The 24,518-nt window shown below is 44.9% G+C and overlaps 1 protein-coding gene across 4 annotated transcripts in view; it reads right to left on the bottom strand.

Annotated features, from left to right (window-relative positions):
- DMXL1 (Dmx like 1) overlaps positions 1 to 24,518 on the bottom strand; it is a 2,287,446-nt gene that overhangs the window by 1,281,945 nt on the left and 980,983 nt on the right. For all 4 annotated transcript variants that reach the window (XM_078675553.1, XM_078675555.1, XM_078675552.1 and 1 more), the window contains one exon: positions 12,878 to 13,047. In XM_078675553.1, the coding sequence (XP_078531679.1) occupies positions 12,878 to 13,047 (170 nt within the window). The remainder of the gene's footprint in view (positions 1 to 12,877; positions 13,048 to 24,518) is intronic.

Genomic DNA, 24,518 nt, shown 5'->3' with positions numbered 1-24,518 from the left:
TGCATAGATCATGAAAACACGGACACAGATAGATAGTGGAAGTGGGCACGGACACGTGCACTCGACTCCTTTTTATTACCAGGGTCACATGTCCAGTGACGTCTGTCTGGGAGGCGTTTGGGGTGAGTGTAAATCAGCCATCAGGGAATGGTTGCTGCTAGCACCAACTACAACAGTAATCATTGGATCACACACACAGAGATGCAATCATAAAAGGGTCAATAGTTTGAGATGCAGTAAGGTAGGTGCAAAAACAACACTTGATGGACAGAATGCAGAACAAGGTCATACATTCACCCCAGTACAGAGATTTGGGCCTAAATCCATCATTTTTTTGCTCGCCATTCCAGTTTGAACCCAGCCATAAGCAAATCAGTCTTGACCCTGTGCCCCATGGGCACAGTCCAGCCCGAACTGCCAAGCCAGGTCCTCCCTGGACTGGAAACAAGCATCCTAGGACCAGTTTCAGGCTTTCAACCCTCATCAGCCAAGATGGATTAAACCCAGATCAGTTGACTGGGGGTGAGTGCTTGAATTGTTCAACACTCCATCCATCATCCCCTTTGGTTTTGCTTTGTTTGCCCTAAATTGGCAGGGTATGCCCAGACGTGGGTCCCTTGCCACTGGATTCAAGCTAGCCTGGCTGATGACGGCTGATTAGTCAGAAACCGGTCCCAGGATGCTTGTTTCCGGTCCCGGGAAGACATGGCTTGGCAGTTCATGCTGGACTGTTCTCAGAAGGTACAGGGCAGACTGATTTCCATATGGCCATGTCTGAACTGGGGTGGTGAGTGAGCTAAAGAATGATGATCGATTAAACCCAGATCAGTTGACTGAGGGTGAGTGCTTGTATTGTTCAACACTCCATCCATCATCCCCTTTGGTTTTGCTAAGTGCGCCCTAAGTTGGAAGCGTATGCCCAGACGTAGGTCCCTTGCTCACTTTGCCACTCGATTCAAGCTAGCCTGGCTGATGACGGCTGATTAGCCAGAAACCAGTCCCAGGATGCTTGTTTCCGGTCCAGGGAAGACATGGATTGGCAGTTCATGCTGAACTGTTCCCATTAGGCAAAGGGTCAGACTGATTTGCATATGGCCATGTCTGAACTGGGGTGGTGGAGTGAACTAAAGAATGATGATGGATTAAACCCAGATCAGTTGGCTGGGGGTGAGAGCTTGCATTGTTCAACACTCCGTCCATCATCCTCCTTGGTATTGTAGTAAGGTAGGGACAGTAGATGTGAATTAATACAGAAAAAATTCTATTGTAAAAGAACCACAACTTGTGGTATACTGAGACACAGGCAATAGATCTGAAATAATACACAAAACAATTGTATCATAAAGGGTCCATCAGTTCTAGTGCACTCAGATAGCCACATCAAAAGCATTCAGCATGTGCACAGCCAGCGATGATGCGTGCTGCGGGCGGACCGTACTAGGAGCAATGTCTGTTGCCCACAGCACTGCATCATCTGCAATAGTGACTCGATCTGAATTGTGAACACTGCTGTTTGCAGTGTAGGCCAGAGAGAGCGGTCAGCAAGGGCCACAGCCATGTGAAGTGGACTTGAGCTGCCCAGTTTGTAATACACAAAGCAACAAAAAGCGTGTGCAGAGCCTGCGATGATGCGTATGCATGGTGGGGACAGAGCGCACTGGAGCAATGTATTTTGCCTACAGGACTGTGTCATCTACAATAGCGACTCAATCTGAATTGTGAACACTGCTGTCTGCAGTGTAAATTAAAGGCAGTAGTCAGCACAGACATCCATGAATACTTTTTCTCACTTCCTCTTCACAAAATACAACAACCTAAATTACCGAAAACTCTGCAATAAATAAATCAAAACAATTCGAATTGCGATCTCTGCTGTCCACAGTGTAGACTGTTATTCAGTGTTCTTTTCCACTACCAAGCAGAATTTGGTCATTGTTCTAAACCTATAACTCATCTAAAAAAAGTTCTTCAAGCAAGTATACTAAAAGGATATTGTGTATATTTCAATAGATGCTGAAGTTACTTGACTACTGGATTCTGTAATTAAACAATCACCACTCGATCTGAATTGTGAGCCCTGCTGACCGCAGTGTAGGCCAGAGACAGTGGTCATTAACGCCTCACAGCCACGTGCCGTTGGATTCGAAAGCACGGAGATTGATCCTCAGATTGATTCGTGAGAGCAGTGCAAGTGTGTCAAACAGAATATGGACAATGAGTGGCCTCAATTGAATTTAGAAAAGCTCCAATCTTCCTATTAAAATTAAAGTTTAGTTTTTAAAAAAATATTTCTTTTTGCAAATGAAATAAAACGTTTCATCATTTGCGCATTTGTTCGATGAATGCTTGTTTCTGTATTTTTTGTGTATTGTTTTCCAGTTCATAGCATAGAAAATGCTTAGGCCTGGATCCCCCACTTCCAGTAAAGACTCAGCAGGGAGTTCTCAAATTCCAATAATGGTGCTCGGGCTGGACTGTTCCCATGAGGAACAGGGTTAAGACTGATTTGAATGATGCTGAGTTTAAACTGGAATGGCAAGGGGAGCAAAAAAACAATGTATTAAGGCCCAGATCTCAGGGGCAAATGTATGGCATTGTTCTGCATTCTGTCCATCAATTGGTCTATTTGCATTTGTCACTTCCAGTGGGACAGGTATGTCCAGAAGTGGGTCCCATGCTCTCCATGCCACTAGAGACAAGCTACTCCTCGCACCAAAACCTCTTGAAAAGTAGTAATGTCATCAATAGGAGAAACCCATTGAGGAGGAGAATCCGATAATGTCGGGATATATCTCCCAGTACTTGTTGAGGACGTGTCCCTGGTGTGTCAGGAGCGAGATCTCTCCTCATGTGAACCTCAGAAACTTCTGATGCTTCGTATTATAGGAATGTGGAAGTATGTGTCTTGCAGGTCTATTGTGCATAACCAATCCCCCCGATGAAGGTGAGGGTAGATCTGGTATAACGCCAACATTCAGAATTTTTCCCTCCGAATCCACTGGTTTGCTTTTCTTAAATCGAGAATGGGTCTGAACTTGTTCTGGTCCTTCTTTTTGACCAGAAAGAACCTTTAATACAATACTTGTTCTCATTGTAAATGAGGAACAGATTCTATTGCCTGTTTTTGTAAGAGAATGTCAGCCTCCAATTGTAATTGGAACAGTTGGAATCGTGTGTTGGAGGGATTGATGGTGGAGGGCTTATGAAACATAGAGAGTATCCATAGTGAACAATATTCAGTACCCAATTGTCCTGTGGTTTTTTTTGCCAGGAAATGTTGAATGCTTCCCCATACAGGAGTGGGTAACAGAAGAGGGGGGAAGATAAAATTCAGGGCTTAAAACCAGCAGGCGCCTTATTTGCTTGCGCAGGTTGGTGTCCTGACCTTCCTCTTGGTTATTGTTTATTGTAAAGGTTGGAAAGATGTTGGTACAACTGTTGTGTATTGGTCTGTCGGTCCTGGTACCCCTGAAACCTCTGAGAAGAGTATCTGCGTTGAAAAGGGCAGAAAGTTTTATGCTGGTCTTTGGGTTTTTCAAGACCCACAGCCTTCAGTGTTTCCATCGCCGCCTTGATTCAGGCCATCTCCTCATCAGCATGAGAGCCGTAAAGGATTGTTCCTGAAAAAGGCAGATTCATGATACGCTGTTATGCTTCAGGCTTCAGAGAGGTTAAGCAAAGCCATGAATATCTTCTAAGTGGCAACCCGTGGCAATATCCATGTGCAGATAGAAGGGATGTGTCTGCCGCTGCACTAATCACTTGGTTAGACACCAAAAGTCCTTCATTTAGGATTTCATTAAAATCCTCCCTTTTGTCCCTAGGTAGGTGTTCTGCAAACTGCTGAAGAGACTCCCATAGTGCCCAGCAGTACCTAGCCAGCAGGGCTGTGGCACTAGCGGCCTTCATAGAGGTCGCTGCTGTGTTGCATACCTTACTACCAAATGAGTCTATCTTACAGCTCTCCTTATCAGGTGGAACTGTGGATGTTGGAGCCATAGTATGCTGTTTTTTTAGCTGCCACTCAATGACAGAATCTGGAATGGGGTCCATCCGGAGAAATGTGGGATCGTGCTATGGAGGACGATACTTTTTCTGTAATCTGGAAGGAGCAGATTTAATGGAAGAAGGAGTTAGAAATAATTCCATTGCTGGTTCCAATAAGCCTGGTACCAGAGGAAGCAAGGGACGAGAAGCGTGTCTGTGTTGGACCAAGGTTGATGGAATCTGAGTGGACATCGGTATGTTCAGTTTGGTGGCTCCTCGCACCAAAACCTCTTGAAAAGTAATAATGTCATTATTAGGAGAAACCCTTTGTGGAGGAGAATCTGATAATGTCAGGACATATCTCCCAGTACTTGTTGAGGACGTGTCCCTGGTGTGTCAGGAGCGAGATCTCATGTAGTCGGCGATGAGAACGAGTTGAGGAGCGCCTATGGCTGCGAGAACAATGCCTTGCATGGGACCGAGACCTTGGTATTCGAGGTACAGGAGGAGGAGGCATATTGGTCCGTGGAGGCAGAGGAGGCTGAGAAGGTAGAGGGGGCCGTGGAGGAGGAAGAGGAGGTGGCAGATCCTCAGGTGGATGAGAAGAAGACTGAGCCGGTGACCTAGTTGGGGAATATGTCCTTGAATATTCCGAATCCGAAGAATAAATTAACCTCCTCTTTTTACGAGCCACCTGAAGTGAGGAAGGAACCATAGATTCACCATAGGATCCAGATTTCCCCCTTGACGTCGATCTACTTGTCGATTGCGACCTTCGACGTCGTCTCGACCGAGAACTTCCTCTTGACGTCGACTAGCTCAACGTCGATTGAGTGGAAGATCGAAGGTGTCTTCTGGACGTTGACCGCCTGTGACTCTTCGACGGCGACCGTCAGTGACTTCTCGACGGCGAGAACCAGTGACTCCTCGATGGCGAGTGCCGGTGACTCCTCGACAGCAAGCACTGGTGACTCCTCGACGACGACCGACGATGGTCTGTCGGCGGTGGTGTGTCAATGTTGTTCTCGGCGGCGACCTATGAGGAGGAGGGTCTCCCGACGGCAAACGAGAGAGTCTCACCCTTGGTTCCACAACCTCTTTTGCAGATCTTCTCCTCGACGTGGAATGTCAACGCCGTTTCTAACTAGAGCCCTGAGTCGAAGGGGAGTTTTTTCGGTGTACTCCATAAAGTTGCAAAATGTATTTTTGCTGGTTATCTTTTTTCACTTCAAGATTAAGTAATGGCCAGTGTCTTTGCAGGCCTTCCTGAAGAAAGGCGAAAAATAACCACTTAAGAAGATATATCTAAGGAAGAGCTCCAGGGTCCCCGCACATGGGTGGGACTATTCAAGTGCTTATGACTATACACGGAAATCCCCTACAAGAGAACTGAAGTAACTGGCACTGGCTGTGCATCATGGAATAATGGTGGTCTCTGGAGACTCTTAAAGGCACCACTTCTATTTTGAGAGTTATAATGCCCCCCCCCCTCCCCCTCCCCCCCCAGGGTAGTCTGTCCAGCCCTTTCATCTCTATCATGAAAAAAAAGGAGGTTTGTGAAGGGGAGTTTTCTCTGTATATTAAACTCCATACAAATTGCTAAATATAAGTTTTCTGGCTATCCTTTTCACTTCAGGATGAAGTCTTGGCCAGTGTAGCCTAGATATTTAGGCTGCATTATTGTCTTTTCTATCTCTTAAGTGTCTTTGCAGGCCTTCCTGAAGAAAGGTGAAAAATATCCACTTCTATATCGAAGGAAGTGCTCCGGGGTCCCCGCACATGGGCGGGACTATTTAAGTGCTTAGGACTATACGAGGAAATCCCCTACAAAAGAAGCTGCACAATCACATCAATGCATTACTATGTAACTAATTCTATTAAGTGGACGACCACTTTCGCCAAAGTTCTTCCAACATAAACCTGCAGAGCTGCTTGCTTCTGTGAAGTCTCCACAAGAAGAGTACAACAGAATGGAAATCATCATCCACGACTCAAAAACAGGTGAGCGTGCGATCTCTCCACCTTTACACCCAACAACAAATGCAGATTGGGAGTGGCGCTAGTGACATCATCAATTGAACCTGCTGCTACTTCAACATTTACTATTACTGTAGCATTGTGTGCATGACTGCCACAAAGAGAATCAACTACGAATGAAATGGTTCCATTGCAAGAAACTGCGATGTGAGGGGTTGATGAGCCTGACCACCCGGACGGTTCTGATTAACAATATATTTAGGAACAGCATGAAACTTTAATTTCCAGAATCAATCAACAATATAGATGGATTCTTGCTTGTTGGTGGTGCAGGGATATGTGCTTCCACGCACAATGGCCCGACATCTAGGTATTTGCTGCAATTTCATCTTACCTTTGTGAGTGATTCTACTAATAATAATGTTCTTTATGGTGCAAGGGCACTATCTTCCAGGAAGGTTTACACCACCTACTGTGGTTCAGGATGTGAAACCACACACTTCTTTTCACAAAGAGAAAAGAGACACTTATTCTGTTAGCATCACTGTGTATACTCTGTGGGGAAAAAGTGCTGTACCAGATTTTGACCCAAGTGACATGATTCAAAGTCCCTGTGTTTTGAGAAATCCATTGGATGACACTGTAATGCTAGGTCCTTTTGTAAATTCATCGCGTATTAACACAGACGATCTCAAATCATATGCCTTATTAGACAATGAAGATCCTTATCAGGGTGCCACCAGTTGTAAAGAGATGGTCAGTTTTAATCAATATGGGCATCATGTTATCCAACAGTCAACTGCTCAAAAAGAAATATTAAATTTTACACAAAGGAAGAAATGCTTGACCTCGCCCATTGGTAGTCCTACATCATTTTAAAACAAATGTGTTTATTTTTGCTTATTATTATTTTAATGAACCTGAAACATTTGGAAAATTGGATTACTTATCATTAAGGCATACAGTCATAACAGTTCCTAGAATCATTTAGAGAAGACCGTTATAATTGCTGGCAAGAAAATGTTGATGAGAAAGTATTTAGGGTTACAAATTTTGGCCAAATTGGACCATAGTACGGCTTGTTCGATATGTCAGTATCCTGATGAGAACCTGCAACACTTCTGTTTTTTGCCTGGGACATGCAAAACCTAGGTCGAACTGGATTCTACCCATTTGTAGGCAACTGGAGGCTAGGCAGTGTGTAGTTGCAAGCCGAGTCGAAGGAATCCATGGTCTGTACAGTTGCGAAGTATTAGAGCTAACATGATAAGGCAACGGACCATAGATCAGAGGTCTTCAATCTGTGGGGTGCAACCCCCGGGGGGCCGTGGAGGCATGGGAAGTGGGTCGCGCGTTTCATTTGCTAAAATAAAACGTCCCAGATGGTCACCAGTAGTTAAAATGCTTTTCCTGGAGTGCTATTCAGGGACTCTCATGTGCTGAGAAATCGAAGTCAGACACACAGCTAATCACACCTTTCTACCAGTGTGTTGCTGGCCTGAAAGAAGTGCAAATGGGCACAAAAAGTTAATCTGCAAATGTAAAGGATTTCCAGCACACTGGCAGAAAGGTGTGTTTAGCTGTCTGCCTAGCTTTAATTTCTCAGGACAGGAGAATGCTGTTGCAGTTAATTGATCATATCACTTGAAGCTTTTTGAGTGGTAGTGCACAGAGTTTACTGAGCTGCGAAGTGCTTGCTTTTAATTGTTACTGTATTTACATAGCGCTTACTGTCTTTGAGGATGTGTTGAAGGGACAGTTATGTAAAAAAAATTGCATTACATAGGGTCTAAAAATCTATGGGTCTCATTTACAATGAAATGATGTAGCGCAGCTCCTTAAGTGTTTTTGCTGCGCTGCCCTATGCCAATTCAAAAGGGCAGGAATGGTCTGTATTTATAAGATACGGTGCACTCCCATCCTTTCTGCTGGTGCACAATTTGGTGCCTAGCGCCAACACAGGCACCCTTGCACCATGGTGTAAGGGTGTCTGCATTGTTGGCAGGATTGTTTTTGTGCAAGAAGGCATGCCTTCCTACGAAAAAACAACCCATGGAGGCCTTTCCCTCTTTGTAGGTGTGTTACACATAAAAAGAGGAAACAATTGAGGAGAAATTAAGATATTTCTTCCCCGCTACGCATTCCATGGGGCAACGTACAATTTTGACACATCCTCAGGTTTACAGATCCTTGTGAATCTGGGAATGTGTCAAAACCCATGGAAAAACCCACGGCAACGCCAGTGGGACGCCCCCTCACGCCGTGTAAAGCAATGCACCGAATTGTGCTACTATGCCATACACCACGTCTAGAAGGCAATGAAAAGCTACACAAAGTGACTTTGCGTGGGCTTGCAGATATCTGCTCTCTGCGCAACCAGAGCGTCATAAAAACTGACGCACAGGCAGCGCAAGGGGCTTATAAATAAGCCCCTATATTTAGGGATCAGCCCGTAGATTTTGGAAGCACTATTTTATCTTACAACATTTTGCACATTTTGTAGCAGTCTATCTTATACTGTGTGTAAAGCAAGTATAAAATAAAGACTTACATATTCACAGTGCTTTCTGTCACAGGCTGTGACCTCATAGTACTAAAAATACACAAATCACTATTCTACACTGCACCAACCATGATTTAATCATGTGGCTCTCCGATTCCAAACAGACTTTTGCAGTGCATTAGCGGATAGAGGTTTCATAGCTTATTATAGTGCATTTCCCACTGAATAACAACTTTTTAATCCCTCCCATGCTCATGACGAGCTCAGCTCGTCATGAGCCACGGTGCTCCGGTGCTCATGACAAGCTGAGCTCGTCATGGCCCGTGGAACGCTCGCCCGCTGGACTAATTCCCCTGCTGTGCTGATCATTCCATTAAATGGGCGTGGTCGTGACGAGCTCAGCTCGTCATGAGCACCATAGCTCATGATGAGCTGAGCTCGTCTTGAGAATGGGGGCGCTGTGCGACCCCTCCCAACCCCCCAGCACAGCAGGGGAATAGCCCCAGCAGCCAAGGGGTTAAAATGTATTTATTATTCATTGAGGCTGCTCATTATTTTATAAGTAGCTACCTGACGGTGAAAGACCTAAAAATTGTATGTATGTTTTAATTATGATGAATGATGTTCAGCTACCTCCAGTTACATGCAGGTGTAAATGCCAAGCTGTCAGCATCCCATGAACTATAGTATGGTTTTCCTCTAATGCCGTGCAATAAAGCTGCAGCTCATGCATTACAGCTATTATACCAAGGGCCACTGAAATTATTTGATTGTGAAGCAGTAGCGATTTTAGCATAACTAGAGATTTGCCGCATTTATCACATAATCCATCATCTACCGCATGATCTGCTGATTTTAACAAAAGGTTTTAAAGTTACTAAATGCAGCAACAGGGGTTGCCGCTCTGTAGAAGGCCCTTTGAAAAGCTGTACTGGTCACCTTTTTGTTGCTTATTGCTATATTTGAGTGTTAAACTGGTACTAATGAAGTGCAATCATAGAATGACCGTTTCGCTAGAGAACATTTATGGATGCCAATGATAAGGACTACCAGGTTTTAGAAATGTTTGTCTGGAGGGGATTCTTACACCTAAAAAAGTTTGATGGGGGGTTTCGGCATCAAAAAGTTTGAAGACCACTGCCATAAATGCTGGAGAGCCATTCTAGAATTAAATGAAAAGATGGAATCAGGGAGGTCAACTTTCCCTTGATTTGCCCAGTAACGCCTCTTTTCTTGGAATCCAGAGGGGCTGGAGTTACTCAGGGCCCTCTTTACTTGTGTGCTGTTTTCTTAAAATCTTATATACAATGAATTGGATGCTATAAAGACATGTTTTGAACTTTTGGAACCAGGAAGGTTCTCCCTTCTATATGTAATTATCTGTTATTCACTGTTTTTATTTTTGCATTCTAAAATGGTTTTAGATTTGGTGTTTTATATATATTTAATCATATTTTGAATGCTTTTCTCATTTGCTGTACTATTATGATTTAAACACAAAATAAAGTCAAATTGAAATTATGGCAGGATCTGTAGATCAGGAACCTTGTTCTTTGCTTGCATGTACCTGATAAAGTTAATGCTTTCGAAATACTCTGTGCAGCAGGCAACATGGACCAATTTCCATTATCTTACAGATTTGAAAATCACAGTAAAGTCTATACATGCATTTGGCACATTTTGTAAAATGGAAAGAAAATTTTACTACAGATGAATTAACAGCTATGATTAGAAACGATTCTTGCATTCTAATATTGTTTTCTTCAGATAACTTTGCCTTACGGCCTATATGTATGAATGTGTGAATGTACAGATTTCAGTGTAAGGCTAATGGTCCTTTGGCAACTAGGCCAGGTCTTAGATATGATACACGCCAACCTATGACAGTTACTGTTAGACATGGCATCCTGGGCGTGGTTCTCCCCTAACTTTTAGATGACTTCGTTTTTGCCTGCTATAGACCTCTGCACATTTGATCACTGCTAACCAGTGCTACAGTGCTTGAACTCTCTCCTTAAACCATAGCGAAATTGGCTTAACTCAAGATCATTGTCGAAAACATATCTTTCCCAGACAAGAGTTGGTGGCAGTGTGAGTTATAGCCTGCCAGATTTTCTCTCCATAACTATGATTTTGGAATGTATCACTTTCACCTCTTGAACACTTCCCAAAACTAATGCTTGTCCAAAAGGTTCCTGCTTTCCAATTAAATAGAAACAGAAGACTGACAGCCGCGAGGGAGCGATTTCTAGTCAATGTCAGTTTGATTATGCCGTTCTTGACCTTGTTCCTCATTGTTTGTTCAGATAATGCATCACTGTTGTTTTGCATGTTTGAAGTATCACTGATATTGTAGATAAGGATGAAAAGAAGGATGAAGAAATACATTTTTGAGCAAGGTGAATCACCTTCAGTTCCCACGTGTTGATGTGGTACAGTTTCACCATTGAAGAACATATACCTTGAGTTGTGTGGTCTGCCATGTGAGCGCCCCACCTTTCAATCAGCACATCAATCATGAAAGAGATCCGTCTAGCAGGTTTCTGACAAGGTACTGCCCGTAATATGTTCACAATCTTGCACAAGCAAGAGTAGGACTTAGTGGCTGAGCTGGACAATCTTATCTGCTCCTCTCATTCCCTGTATTCTGGCACCACTGAGTCTTCTAGGCATTCCTGCAGTTGTTGCATATGCAGTCTGGCCGTGGAAAGAAGAAAGATGCATGAGTCCCAGCTGCACAAGACATGAGACTTGTTTGACAAATTGAGCTACAGCTGTACTCCGAGAATTGTCAAATGTATTAAAGACAGTCTTTCCTTCAAAGGATTTATTAATTACCAGTTATGTGTCTATTGTGACTCCTTTGTATAGTATCTTTTCTACCAGTTGAAGAATCTATTTTACTGAGCTGACTTGAGAAACATAGCATCGATAGGTGATCCAGAGTAGTCTCCATATTTATTTGTTTTTTTAATGTTAAACTGGCTTTCACAACCGGTCACAACCAAACACACCTTTCTTCTGCAGGGTTGCTAAAACTACTGCCATGCACTTTGAAAATACTCTTGGCATGAACATCAGACCAGTGTGGAGTACACAATATTTATTTTGTACCTTGGTGGGTATTCAGTAGCCTTGGGTAAATGTGGAATAATATAATGAAGACCTTCAAGCAACCATGATGTTTGGGTGCAAAATGGGATAAACTCCATGCTGAAACTTTCCATTTGGACAAAAAGGTAGCATGAACGGACATTTTTGCTCCTCTAGAACTCAGGAACCTTCTCAGTAATTGCCTGTTTGGGAGGAAGAATGTTAACCTCTTGCATGAGACCCTTCAAATGTTAGGGTATAGGCGGACTCTGAGGAATGGAAGAGAAGAAATACATTGTATTCTGTATTCAAACGTAATATTCTTCAGCACCCAACTGTCTTTCTATTCTCATTCTAAAGTCAAGTGCGTAAATGTTTGGAAATTTTCCCCCCTCCCCTTCACAAAGCTACCGGATGGCAGAGACAAGGAGTCCTTGCTTTCTGCGTGGAGGCTAATACAGAGCTACAGAAGGCAGCTGTGAACCTTCATCTCTCTAGGTTGTTGTTCCTTTTGTCCTTTCCAAAAGGAAAATGAATATGTTGCTGGCATTGACTATATGCCCTGAACTGTGGCTTCAGAAACTATTTTATTTATTCCAGTCCAACAGATTTCAGTCTCCAATTGTGCTTTATCTGCTTGCCTCTGAGCAAAATGGCAAGAAATAATGCCGTGAAAAGACAAAGGAGGTAGTCTCAACAGCTTCTTAGGGAAATGCAAACTGGTACGCTGTCTGCACAGTATATTTTAAAAATCTCTCCAGTTTGGAAGGAGGGACGAGACATCATGAAATATTAAAATATGTTAACAGATCGAGCCATGCAAAGAGCACATGCAACCACTGTGCAGTCTGAGATCCAATCAAAGTTTACTGTTTAACTACCTTGGAAGCAGCTGAGCCTCTACCGACATTTTTCTGGGCGGTGGTGCAAATTGGCCTAAGTTCTAATAACCTTACAGTCCACCTAGCATGGTATACCAGCCAATTAATCCTTCCCTCTTAATCTGAGAATACTTAATAAATCATAGTTAAATAGAAGGAACAATGACCTTTATGACTTTCCCAATCATTATCAAGTTAGGTCTTTTTTTTATTACAGGACTACTGTTCTAATAAAACTCTTGATTGCTGAGCGTGTCAATCTGATTTTAAACAAAACCTTGGATACAGAGTTATCAAAAGGGACAGGACTAGAGAGTTTTTCAGACACAGAGTACACCAGCTTTTTAGTATGGCCTTTACTTTATTACGGTATGTAAAATATTTAGGAAAAGAGAATACTGTCCAAAACTCTTTCAAAACTGCAATGTATGCATACCTTTTCGATGCATCGGCGTAAACTGAGTGTGTTTCGGACCCACCAGCCCACTCCCATAGCCCTGAGTTCGGGCCAGGTCAGGTTCCCTTTCTGCATTGCAGGTAGCATGTTCAGCAACTCCTCCTCTGCTACTGAATGAAAAGCCCAGGCAAAATGACTCGTAGACAAACCTACCAAATTGGAAACAGACAAGATTTACAGTTTATGGTTTTGGTTACACAAAGCGCTTCCTTAAGTATTGTTTAAACAAAACTGTGTGTGAGACACAATGATGAAACAAAAGTTACTCCAGTTCGTGTTAAATAGGTGAATGTTTCTTAACCTTAACTACTGCTCTCCAACTTTGTTATATTTTGTGGATTCATATCCCTGAATATTTACTGTGGTCATGATGGGAATCCTTGGTAGTCCATATTAACACAATAGTGCATCAATACTCTCAAACAAGATTGATAACAGCCTTAGAGTACATGCAGTCTACTCACCTCTTTCAGTGATTCATACTCTTGCCATTAAGACAGTCCCAGAATTTCTACTTCCCACAGAGGCTGAGCTGCTCAGGTTATTGAGCTATTCATGCACCATAACAAATAAAGCATTTTATTTGAGGTGATAGGAGGGTTCAATTGGAGCTCTGACCTGAGATCTTGAAAAACATCATTCTGTCAGTATAGAATTTTAGACAATGTTTAATATCTAAAGAAAGTAGGCATCTGTCAGACAGATTAGTGGGGCGGGAAGGGGAGGAATGAGTAATATCTTGATTCAGGTAAAAAAACAAAAGAAGGTTCACCATCAGGTGTGGATTCGCTGTAAGAGATACTTCGGATTTCTCAAATGTAAATATGTAGGGTGAATGGATAAGGATTGGATTTTTCCAACTCTCTTGGCTGACGTAATGGCCATTTTTAAAGACAACATTTGAACAGATGTATGAATGGGTTCAAAATACCTCTCATAAGGAACGCTAGCACTGAATGAAACTGCCAAATGAATGTTTGTTTTTTATTAAATAAAAGAAGCAAAAATAAGAAAGAGGCTCTGAGGCACAAGAAAAGCGAAAAACAAACAGGAAAAACAAGAATGGGGCAGGTTAGAAACACTCTGACCCCATAGGCCTGAGCATTTTTTAAAAAAAAGAAAGAAATCGGCCGAATTCGCGCTGGGTGCGCAAATCCGGCCCATTTTTTTTTTTTTTTTTTAAAGTGAAGCGCGGGCTCCCGCGCTACATTGGTTTGAAGCCTCCAGGTAGGCCAGGTCCCGGGGGCAGTGAAAAAAAACATGTGGGAGGGCCCCTATCACCCCCCACACTGCCCGGGGACCGCCACCTCCACGGGGCTTGGTTAATTAGTTGCAGGGGGCACGCAGCCCTGAGGACTGCCACCCCAGGGCTACTTGTAAATGCATGGGGGGGCTCTAAGGCCCCCCAAGCGCCAGGGACCACCACCCCCGGGGCTTTCATTCATTATTTGTGGGGGCACATGGCCCCCCCTCTGCCCCGGGATCGCCACCCTTGGGGCTTATAAAAAATAAGTAAACCTGTCTCGGGGGCTCAAGCCCCCCAACACGCCCCGGGGACAGCCGCCTCCCCGAGCCCCGGGGACCACCACCCCCGGCGCTGTGCATTGGTTGGGAGCCAGTGATGGCCCTGGGGACCGCCACTCCCCAGGGCCGGCTCCTGCAGTGTCCCGGGACACTGCTGTTTGCAATGACAGGGCGGGAGCCACGCGGTTCCCGCCCTGTCATTGCAAACTGCTTTGCTTTATTGAAGCGAGAAGAGGGGAAACCTGCTCTCGCTTCAATGAAGCAAAGCAGATTGCTTTTTCACACGGGGAGCTGCATGTTAGCAGCTCCCCATGTGGAAAAGCAATTCCAGCTCCTGCAGGACACGGGGAGCCGGTGGGACCATGGAGGAATTGGGGCTCCCCCCACGGTCCCCAACGGAGAGGGTCAGAAGTGTCCCCCTCCCCAAAATGTTTTTTTAAAAATAAATAAATGAAGGCCGGCCCCAGGGGATGAGGTCCCCGGGGCCAATAGAGCCCTCAGGAGGGGGGCCACGTAGCCCCCTCCATAAAAATAATAATAAGAATGTGGCCATGCCCGGGGAAATGGGGTCCCCAGGGCCCAAAAAAGGATAAACAACGGGGGACACACATACCCACTTCTTAATTTTTTTTTTTTTTAAAGCCTGCATCACAGCTAGGCCCCGCCCCCTCCCTGAAACACTCAGCAAACGCACCTCCTGGCGTGTTTAAAGTTGGGCAATTAATTCCCCTTGAATACTGAGGGTAACTGGGGGCCAACTAGCCCACCAGATACCTCCAGTATGCGCCAGGGAGCTGCGTTGCAGAGAGGTGTTCAGAGGCCACGCTCCTCTTTACACCTCTCTGCAACGCATCTCTGTGGCGCTTACTGGAGGTACCTCGTGGGCGAGTTGGACCCCAGGGACCCTCAGGATTCAGGGGGTCTTAATCCCCCAACTTAAAACGCGCCATGGGGCACGTTTGCACAGTGGTGAAGGGAGGGGGTGGGGCCTGAGGTGACATGTGTGCAAACACGCCCTGTGGCATGTTTTACGTTGGGGAATTAATTCCTCTTCAATACTGAGGGTCCCTGGGGTCCATATAGCCCACGACATCAGTGACGTCATCAGTGAGGTCACTGACCATGTCATGAATGATGTAATATGTGACATCATCAGCAGTGCATTGAGGGCGCGCAAGTTATAGTTAGCAGAACTAACTATAATGGTGAAATTTCTATGGTTTTGTACGAGTGAAATGTCCAGCTAACTATAACACCCCTAAAACCTATGTTTTTTTCAGTGAATTTCTAAGGTTTTTTAAATGCTTATTTCTAACTATAACGTCCCTGAAACCTATGGTTTTTTCACTGAATATAGATATATATATAAAATATTGTACTTACCTGTACCCATCTGTTTGTGACATCTAGGCCTAGATGTAGGTAATTCCCATTTACAGACTCTTAAATACCGAATTTTACCGATTCGGTATTTAAGAGTCTGTAAATGGGAAAGGGGCAGATTTAGGTAATTCTGAATTCAGGAATACCAAATCTGTAAGATTCGGTATTTACCGATTCGGTAAATACCGAATCGGTATTGCCCATTGATTCCTATGGGCCTTGAAGCCCATAGGAATCAATGGGCAATACCGATTCGGTATTTACCGAATCGGTAAATACCGAATCCTGCAAGGGTGCAGGGGGTGTCACTTTGACACCCTCTAGCACCTTAAGTACAGGCTTGTGTGACATGTGGCACACAAACATGCCCTAAGGGTATGTCTGTGTGTCACATGGCACAGATGTGCAGGCACACCTGAATTCGGTATTTTACCACACAATAGGATTGTGTGGTAAAATACAGACTCTTAAGGGCCTGTAGCACTCTTAGGAGTGTCAGCTACATATGGATTTACTGATTCGGTAAATATACTGATTCGGTATTTTACTGAATCGGTATATTTACCGAATCGGTAAAATGACCGATTCTTAAAAAAACATGCCCCTACATCTGAAAACCCTAATACCGGTCGGAAACGGACGAAATCGTCCGGTTCCGACCGGTATTAGGGCTCCTACATCTGGCCCCTAGTGCTGTATATTCAAATGCTGGGCCTACTCCTGCCATCTAGGTGTGGGCCCAGATGTGTGTACGTTTTTTTTCTTCGAAGAATTCTTTTTGAGTCACAAGGTACTGTGACTCCAACGGTTGCTTGCAATGCTCACGGTCATCGGCTCCATTGTGATATTGTTTTCTGTTCAGAGGGTTAGGATGAAGCTGGAGCAAAGTGACACAGAAGAGAGAGACAAAAAGATGAGCATGCAAGGGAAGTAAGAAGGAATGGTAACTGCAACTGCTAGCGGCATCTATGGAGGAGGGTGAGGGCATGTGAATCAACAGCACTACATGCCATGAACAGATCCTTATAGGTTAACTAACATTTTCAATTTGAGGCATGTGTGGCTGTAGATACACATGCTGCACATAGACTGTAAATCAGGCATCCCCTAAGCAGTGACTACCATGTAGATGTAAGAAGACTGAAAGGGTGTACGAAGTACAGCCTGATCAACATTTGAATGTTGGTGAGCCAATACATCTACATAATAGGGCTTAGTGAAAGTGTGTGGTGTAGATCAAGTAGCTGCTTTACAAATATCCGCTATGGGGATCCAAAAGGCAGCCATAGAGACCCCTTTCTTTCAGGTATTGTGGGCCCTAGGAGCAGCAGGCAAAACGCTTTTAGCTTTTGGGTAACAGGTTTGAATGCATTCAACTATCCACCTGACTAAGCCTGACTTTGATAAAGCCTTCCCTTATGTGGTTCAGAAAAAGCAACAAACAGTTTTTTTATTTTAAAGGGCTTCGTTCTGTCCACACAGTACATTATGGCTCGTTTGAGGTCCAATGTATGAATGGCCCATTCTGCAACTGTGTCAGGTTGTGAAAAGAAAACTGAGTTTTATAGACTTACCTAAGGAGGAAATTCAGGGTTGATGTGAAGGATGAACCATATCTCTATGAACCTGAAAGAAAGGTTCTTTCAAGGTTAAGGCGTAGGTCTCAATAACACACCTTAGTGATGTAATGGTGACTAGGAAAGCTACCTTCCAAGAGAGAAACTATAAAGGACATGCTAGAGGGGCTCAAAAGGGGTGAAGGACAATGTTAAGATTCCAAGGCCGGAGGCAACCAGGGAGGAATGACTCTTCCAAGTCTCTCCATAAAAGCTTTAATGAGTGTTACCTAAGCAGCCACAGCAGACAAGTGTAGCCAAATGGACGTGAAGTTTGGCTACACTTGGAGGGTGTAGGAATCTGGCTCTGTATATATTATACCAAAGTAAGGTATAGTGTGCATGGAGTCGAGGGGATCCACAGAGGTATAGCAGAGCTTAAATTAGATAATCACTAACAGCTCTCTTTGTGGTAGTGTGGTCAAGCAGTTGGGCTTATCAGGAGGGTGTGTTAAGCCTTTATTGTATTCACTCAATCAAGACTGATGGTACACACTCACAGAGACAGAATCAAGACCAATTAGGCAAGTATAAAAAAGGTAGAACTTGTTTTTTATTTCTAGAGCCAAGCAGGAATTGTTTCAGAAGTGAAATATACTTACAAATGCAAAACCTTACAAGAAAATGCAGTTGTGGTTGAAATTGCATTAGTTATAAATTTGCATTTGCTTTTAAAACAGTTTAAAATACATAGAGATCACTTTGGAATTCTTTTCCTAGATATCAGATATCACACTGTGGATCCTACAGTACAAAGGTAAGTAGGACACCTTTTGGTTTAAAGCACAGTTACTTTTCTTTCATACAAAACACAGTTAGACACAACATTAACTCGTAATATTGGTTCCTAAGAGGAAAAGAGTGTTAACGGTTTACAAGTAAGTAAATGACCTGTAAGTATGGCTTTTGGGGTTTAGGACCAAGGTTCCCCAAGGTCTAGTTAGGCACTCAAATTGCACCAACAGCTGCACTAGGGCCGCCAGGTGCAGACTGCAGGTGCCCATTGTTAGCCAATAGGGCTGGAGGGACTTCAGTTGGGGGCAGGCCACTCGGTCTTGGGAGCCAAGCTCCTGGGGTTAAGGTCAGGACAAAGGGGGCCACAGGTTGGCACCAAGTTCACACTACCAGCAGCACAGGGGCGGCCGGGTGAAGGGTGCTTAGGAGGTGTCGGAAGCCAATGTAATCCTATGGAGGTTGCCAGTTTTGGATTTTGGCTGCAGGCTAGGTCCAAAAAGTCTTACAGGAGGAACCAACAGCTGGGCAGGAAAGTTGGAGGGTTTGGGACTAGGTGCACCTCAGGTCCTGTTCTCCAGGGCGGCCGATGCAGGTGGGCCTTTTAAAGGCCAGATTTGACCTTCCGTCCTCCTTCGTAGGTTACAGAAATCTAGAGAGGTCAGGTTCAGGGTCCCCCCTAAATACTAAAGCTAGGGGTGTTTTTGGTGTGTGCAGGTCAGGACCAATAGGTCCTTTCCTTGGGGTGAGTACACCCCCTATTATGCCCCCTCAATTGTGAGGGGGCATGAGCATCTCTGTAGTTGCCTCTATCCCCTCATCTTCAAGATGGAGGGGATTGAGATGTGAGCTTCACCTCGCCTCCCCCACCTAATGGGTGGGCTTGGCTAAGGTGGCCACACCTCTATTACTCACTTGGTTTTCTCACCAATTCTCCCAACCCAAAACGGGGGTCGGAACTGGGGCAGCAAAAGGCAGGAACAGCTTACAAAGGAGGCAGGCCTTTAAAGCTTCCCCTTCATGGGCCCAGCCCATCCTGCAGGAGGAGTCATGACACCTCTGCCTAAGATGGGCTTTGTTTCTGGGCCCTCAGAGCAGAGGCGCTCTACCCAGGGGTCCAGAAACCTGTCTGGTGGTTGTAAAAGGCTGGCAGCCAATAAGGAACGACACCAGGGCTGGTAGTTTTCCAGGTTCCATCTTTAAAATACCCTATGTGTGCATTTCACATTAAGTCTCACACTGGCACCAGTGTGGGTTTAATGTGCTGAGAAGTTTGCTACCAAACATCCCAGTGTTCAGTAAAGTCATTATGGAGCTGTGGAGTGCGTGATGACCAGCTCCCAGACATATACTCTTTATGGCTTTACTGCACTTACAATATCTAAGAATGGACTTAGACACTGTAGGGGTACATTGCTCATGCAACTGTACCACCACCCATAGTCTAGTGTACCCTGCTAGAGGGGTGACTTACCAAGGTCATAGTTAGTGGATTGCAGACATTGCACACAGGGATGTGTGCCATGTCGACTCTTCATTTTTCTCTACACCGAAACACGCAGCCTGCAATGGCATTATGTGGGGGTTAAGGGCAGGGCCCCTTAGGGTTTCACAATAGGTGCTGCAGCTCTTGGAGGCCTTCCCTGGTCACAGTACCCATGGTACCTTTTACAAGGGGCTTACCTGTGCCAGAGATGTGCCAATTGTGGGTAAAAAGGTACAGGTTTGGGAAAGAACACAGGGCAGGGGAGCCTGACTGGCAGGGACTCAGGGCACATCTAATCAAAGTGCATCATATACCAGGCAAAAAGTGCACATTCCTAGTGCATTGCCCATGGACTGTGAGTGTGGGACTATGGAGGCTCAGTTTAAGCATTTTGCATTTACTGCTGTGGCGAAGAGGTCCATGTCCAGAAACCCCCAGTGCTGGAAGTACCCGAAGAGGACTTTTGGGTGGAGTGCCCACATGTGGACTTGTTGACGCATCCTGCTGAGAAGATTGGCAAAGTCATTGTCTATTCCTGGGAGGTATTCCATCAGCAGGTGGATCTTGTGGTGGAGAACCCAGTGCAAAGATGGAATGAGCTAGCAGAGGGAGTTGAGTATATAGAGTGTCTCCCTGATGTATCTAATACATGGCTGTCATGTTGTCTCTTTTGAGGACTATGTCAGGGAAGAAGGTCTTGAGGGCTAGATGAACAGCTACCAGCTTCACAGTTGAAATGGAGATCTTTGTGACAGGGATCCCACTGATACTAGACAGTCAGGTTTTGTATATGCACCCCCCACCCACTGAGAGATGTGTCCGTTATAATGGTGATCAGAAGAACTGGGTCGAGAAAGGGCCGTCACTGCAACAAGCTGTTGGTGCTTCACTTCGGCAGGGAGAGAAACGTGCAGCAGCTGATCAACACTAGATCTTCCCAATGACCCTCTGCCTGAAACTACTGATGTAATAGGTATTCCTGCAGCAGGCGCATATGCAATCTTGCTTGGGGTACTATGGTGATACAGGAGTCCATTATGTTCAGGAGGCGCATGACTGTCCAAACTGTGACCTGTACATTTGGCTGAAAAAGAAGCAGCAACGTATAGAATGACAGGACTCTTGTTAGACTAGGATAGGTTTTGCCGACCTCCGCATTGAGGATGGCTCCTAAATAAGGCTGAATTCAAATGGGCTGGAGATGGGACTTTACAGCGTTGATGTTAAAGTCCAGTTGATGAAAGAGGTCTATTGTTGCTTAAGTATGTGCATTGCTCTGCGTTTGCGTTGCGCTGTTTATCAGCCAATTGTCCAGGTATGGGTATACATGGATGCCATGCCTTCGCAGATGCGTGGCTACTACTGCAAGGCATTTGGTAAAAACTTGAGGTGCGGTGGTGACCCCCAACGCAACACTTTGAACTGACAATGTTTACCCCTTATTACAAACCAGAGGATGCGCTGATGCGCCGGATGAATTGGGATGTGGAAGTAGGCTTCTTTAAGGTTGAGTGCATCCATGAAGTCGTCTTGCTGTAGCAGTGTAATGACATTCTCAAGAGTGACCATGTGAAAGGCTTCTGGCAGGATGTACTCATTCAGTGGCCTGAGGTCCAGAATGGGCCTTGGGGAACCGTCCTTTTTTGGGAATGAGGAAGTAGAGGGAATAAACCCCTGAACCTTGTAGGTGTTGTGGCATAGGCTCTATACCCCCTGGCAGAAGGAGCGCTTGGACCTCTTCCCGAAGCACGTGTTGGGGAGAGGACGTGTCTGCTGGGTGATATGTTGGGTGATGTGGAGACGAGCACCAGACAGTAACGCTGATGAATGATGTCTAATACCCACCGGGTCTGAGGTGATGTGTTGCCAAGCGGGGAAGAACATCTAAATCATTCCCCCCAAAGGTGTTGTGTGGTCGGGGGGAAAGAGTGGCAAGTCATTGTTTGGCTTGAGTGGCTCCTTTGGGTGAGTCACCTATGCTGCTAACTTTAGCACTGTTTCAACTATAGGCACCGCTGAAGTAGCCTCTTGCAGTGGTTTGTTGGGCAGGCTGAAGTTGGAAGGAAGCATAGGCTTCAGGGGAGGTGGTCTTGGATCCTCCGCAATAGGCTGAGCAGCAAAAGAACCCCATTGAGGTAGGCGTCTGCAGGGCACCCATGGCTTTTGCCGTCTCTATAGGTTTCTTGAGTTTTTCCACCATTTTGTCAACCTTATGCCCAAACAGATGTTCCCCATCAAAGGGCAGGTTGAGGGGATGCGGTTGAACATCCGGCTTGAAGCCAGAGACGCAGACCAGGCATGCTGGTAGAGGAGAACACTGAAAATAATCCCCCAAGCAGGGGTGTCCGCAGCATCCAGGGCACACCTGATTGTAGCACTGGAAATCAGTTAGCCTTCTGCGACCAACTCACATCCTCTTTTATGCTGCTCCACTAGGAGAGGAGTTCTTCCATTTCATCTCAGTGGGCCTGGTCATACCTAGAGAGTAGACCACTGGAACTGGCGATGAGCTAGTGGTTGGCAGAGAGAGCTGCAACGCACTTACCACCCACATCTATCCTTTTGCTCTCTATGTCCGGCAGAGGTGCATCGCTGGTGCCCTGAGCATTTGCTTGCGAGCGGTATGAACCATTAAGGAATCCAGTGGGAGTTGTCGCCTCTAATGCAGATGGGATGTGTATTGGAGGGTTTAGATTTCTTGTCAACCAGACGGGTAATAACCCAGGACTTAACAGTTGCCCTGAAGAGGTCAGGAGCGAGCTTGAGCATTCCCTTCAGCATGGGAAAGTACTGCGTGGAGTGATGGGCTCAAGCTACAGTTTCAAATGGGAAATCCTCTTCCACAGGCTCTTTATGCATTTCCATCTTATGGTAAGCAGAGGCCCTACCTAGAACCTCATGGTAGTAGGTAGTGTTGTGCGGCGGGGAGGGTCGGGCAGGGTAACGCTGGGGATCCACATCTCAAGGTGAACCCACATTACAAGAGTCTCAGAGATCTCCCTGTGGAAGCATGTCATATGTGTCAAGTGTTCATCCATGTCGGAGTGTGGTGACCCCTGTGGAGTCTAGAGGAGGTGGGGAAGGTGACGGTGGAGATCAGAGTGGTCAGAGAGGGTGGTGGCAGCCCAGGCTCCGGGAGAGGACTGGGGGCGTTATCCTCCTTTTTGCAATGCTTTGCAAGAGGAGAGGGGTCCAGGCCTTCTTCAAAGCTGAGCTGCCTCTTAGGAGGAAAGTGGCTGGCACTGGAGGTTGTGTGAGCACTCGGCCTGTCTGGGATTGAATTACTATATATCTCTGGTGAGCGTTGAGTTCGTTCTGGAGTTTCTAGAGGACCGGTTCAATGGGTTTGAGGGCTGCTTTCCTGGTCAACACTAAAGGTTTTGGTGCAGCACCGTCCTAGGTTTCGATGCCGACCGATTTGGATCTGATGGTCGGATCGGTGCTGTGCTGGGAGCTCACTGAGCAGAGGGAGTCCGCTTCAAAATGTTCTTGTCAACTGAGCAGAAGCTGGGCGTAGTGCTCGAAGAGGACAGTCGTGTCCATAGCGTGAAGGCAGTTGTGGCCAAGAAGCCTGCCTCTGTGGGTCTCGAGCAGCTCAATGCCCATTGTGGGGTGGAAGCTCAGAGCGATATCGAGTGGGAGGGGGAGCTGTACTCACGACCTGTTGAGCAGGCAGGAGGTATTAGATCTCTAATTCAGAGTCGTAACTCTCTTCGAGCGAGAAAGCCTCCTTGTCACGAGTGATCAAGGGAGTGATCCTGAAACGCGTAGAGTGGAGGACATGCCTGTCCGTTTGAAATAAATCATGTTGCTGCTTTAAAAGTCCTTGCTGGTGTCCGTGGCTGCTTTGCGTGACTGGAGCAGAAGCGTCTTTCTGGATTTTAGAGGCTGGCCTGCCTTGCCACAGACCGCGTCGCAAGGGAGAGGAAAAGGCTTTGTGAGCGCGGCTGCGCTAGCTTTTGGAATATATATATATATACGTACATATATATATATATATATATATATATATATATATATATACATATACACACACCTATATATATATATATACACATATATATATATACACACACATATACATACATATATACATATATACATACATATACATACATATATATATATACACATATACACATATACATACATATATACACATACATATATACACATACATATATACACATATACATACATACACATATAGATATATAGATATATATATATATATATATATATGTATATACATATATACACACACATATATACATCTCAAATGTTTTTTTGAAGTATGATCTTTCACATCTATGCTCATTACATGTGCAATTTTGTTTACCTTACGTTTGTTAATAACGTTGAGTCTGTCTTTACTCACTATGGTGAAAGGGCGTCACAAGTGTTTTCATAAAATGGAAAGCAATGTAGGGTCAGGCACTCGTGAACAAGGGAGTGATCCTGAATTTCAAACACAGTTATATGAATGGAAGAGGCTGGGGCTTATAGAAGAAAATGAATACAAATTTCTTGAATGTAAATACCCTAAGCTCCCTGCACTGCATCTATTGCCAAAAACTCCACAAAGAGCCACTCAATCCACCAGGGAGACCTATTGCATCGCCGCGAGGGAGTTTTCTAGAAAATGTTTCTAGATACGTCAATTTTTTTCTTCAGGGTTTAGTGCAACAACTCTCCTCGTACGTCAAAGATACCAGTGATTTTTTACGTAAATTAGAAAGAATAGAGTGGAAAGAAGAGTACTCTTTACTTACAAAGGATGCGTCTAGTCTTTATACTTCTATTCCACATGACAAAGGAGTTGAGGCATGCAGACACTACTTAAGCAATAGATCAGTCTCTTATCTTGCCCATACAGACA

The sequence above is a fragment of the Lissotriton helveticus genome, chromosome 2_1 (genome assembly GCF_964261635.1).
Source record: "Lissotriton helveticus chromosome 2_1, aLisHel1.1, whole genome shotgun sequence".
In the NCBI taxonomy this organism is placed as follows: domain Eukaryota; kingdom Metazoa; phylum Chordata; class Amphibia; order Caudata; family Salamandridae; genus Lissotriton; species Lissotriton helveticus.
The sequence above is the reverse complement of the archived record's forward strand: the minus strand, read 5'-3'. Positions and strand labels throughout refer to the sequence as shown.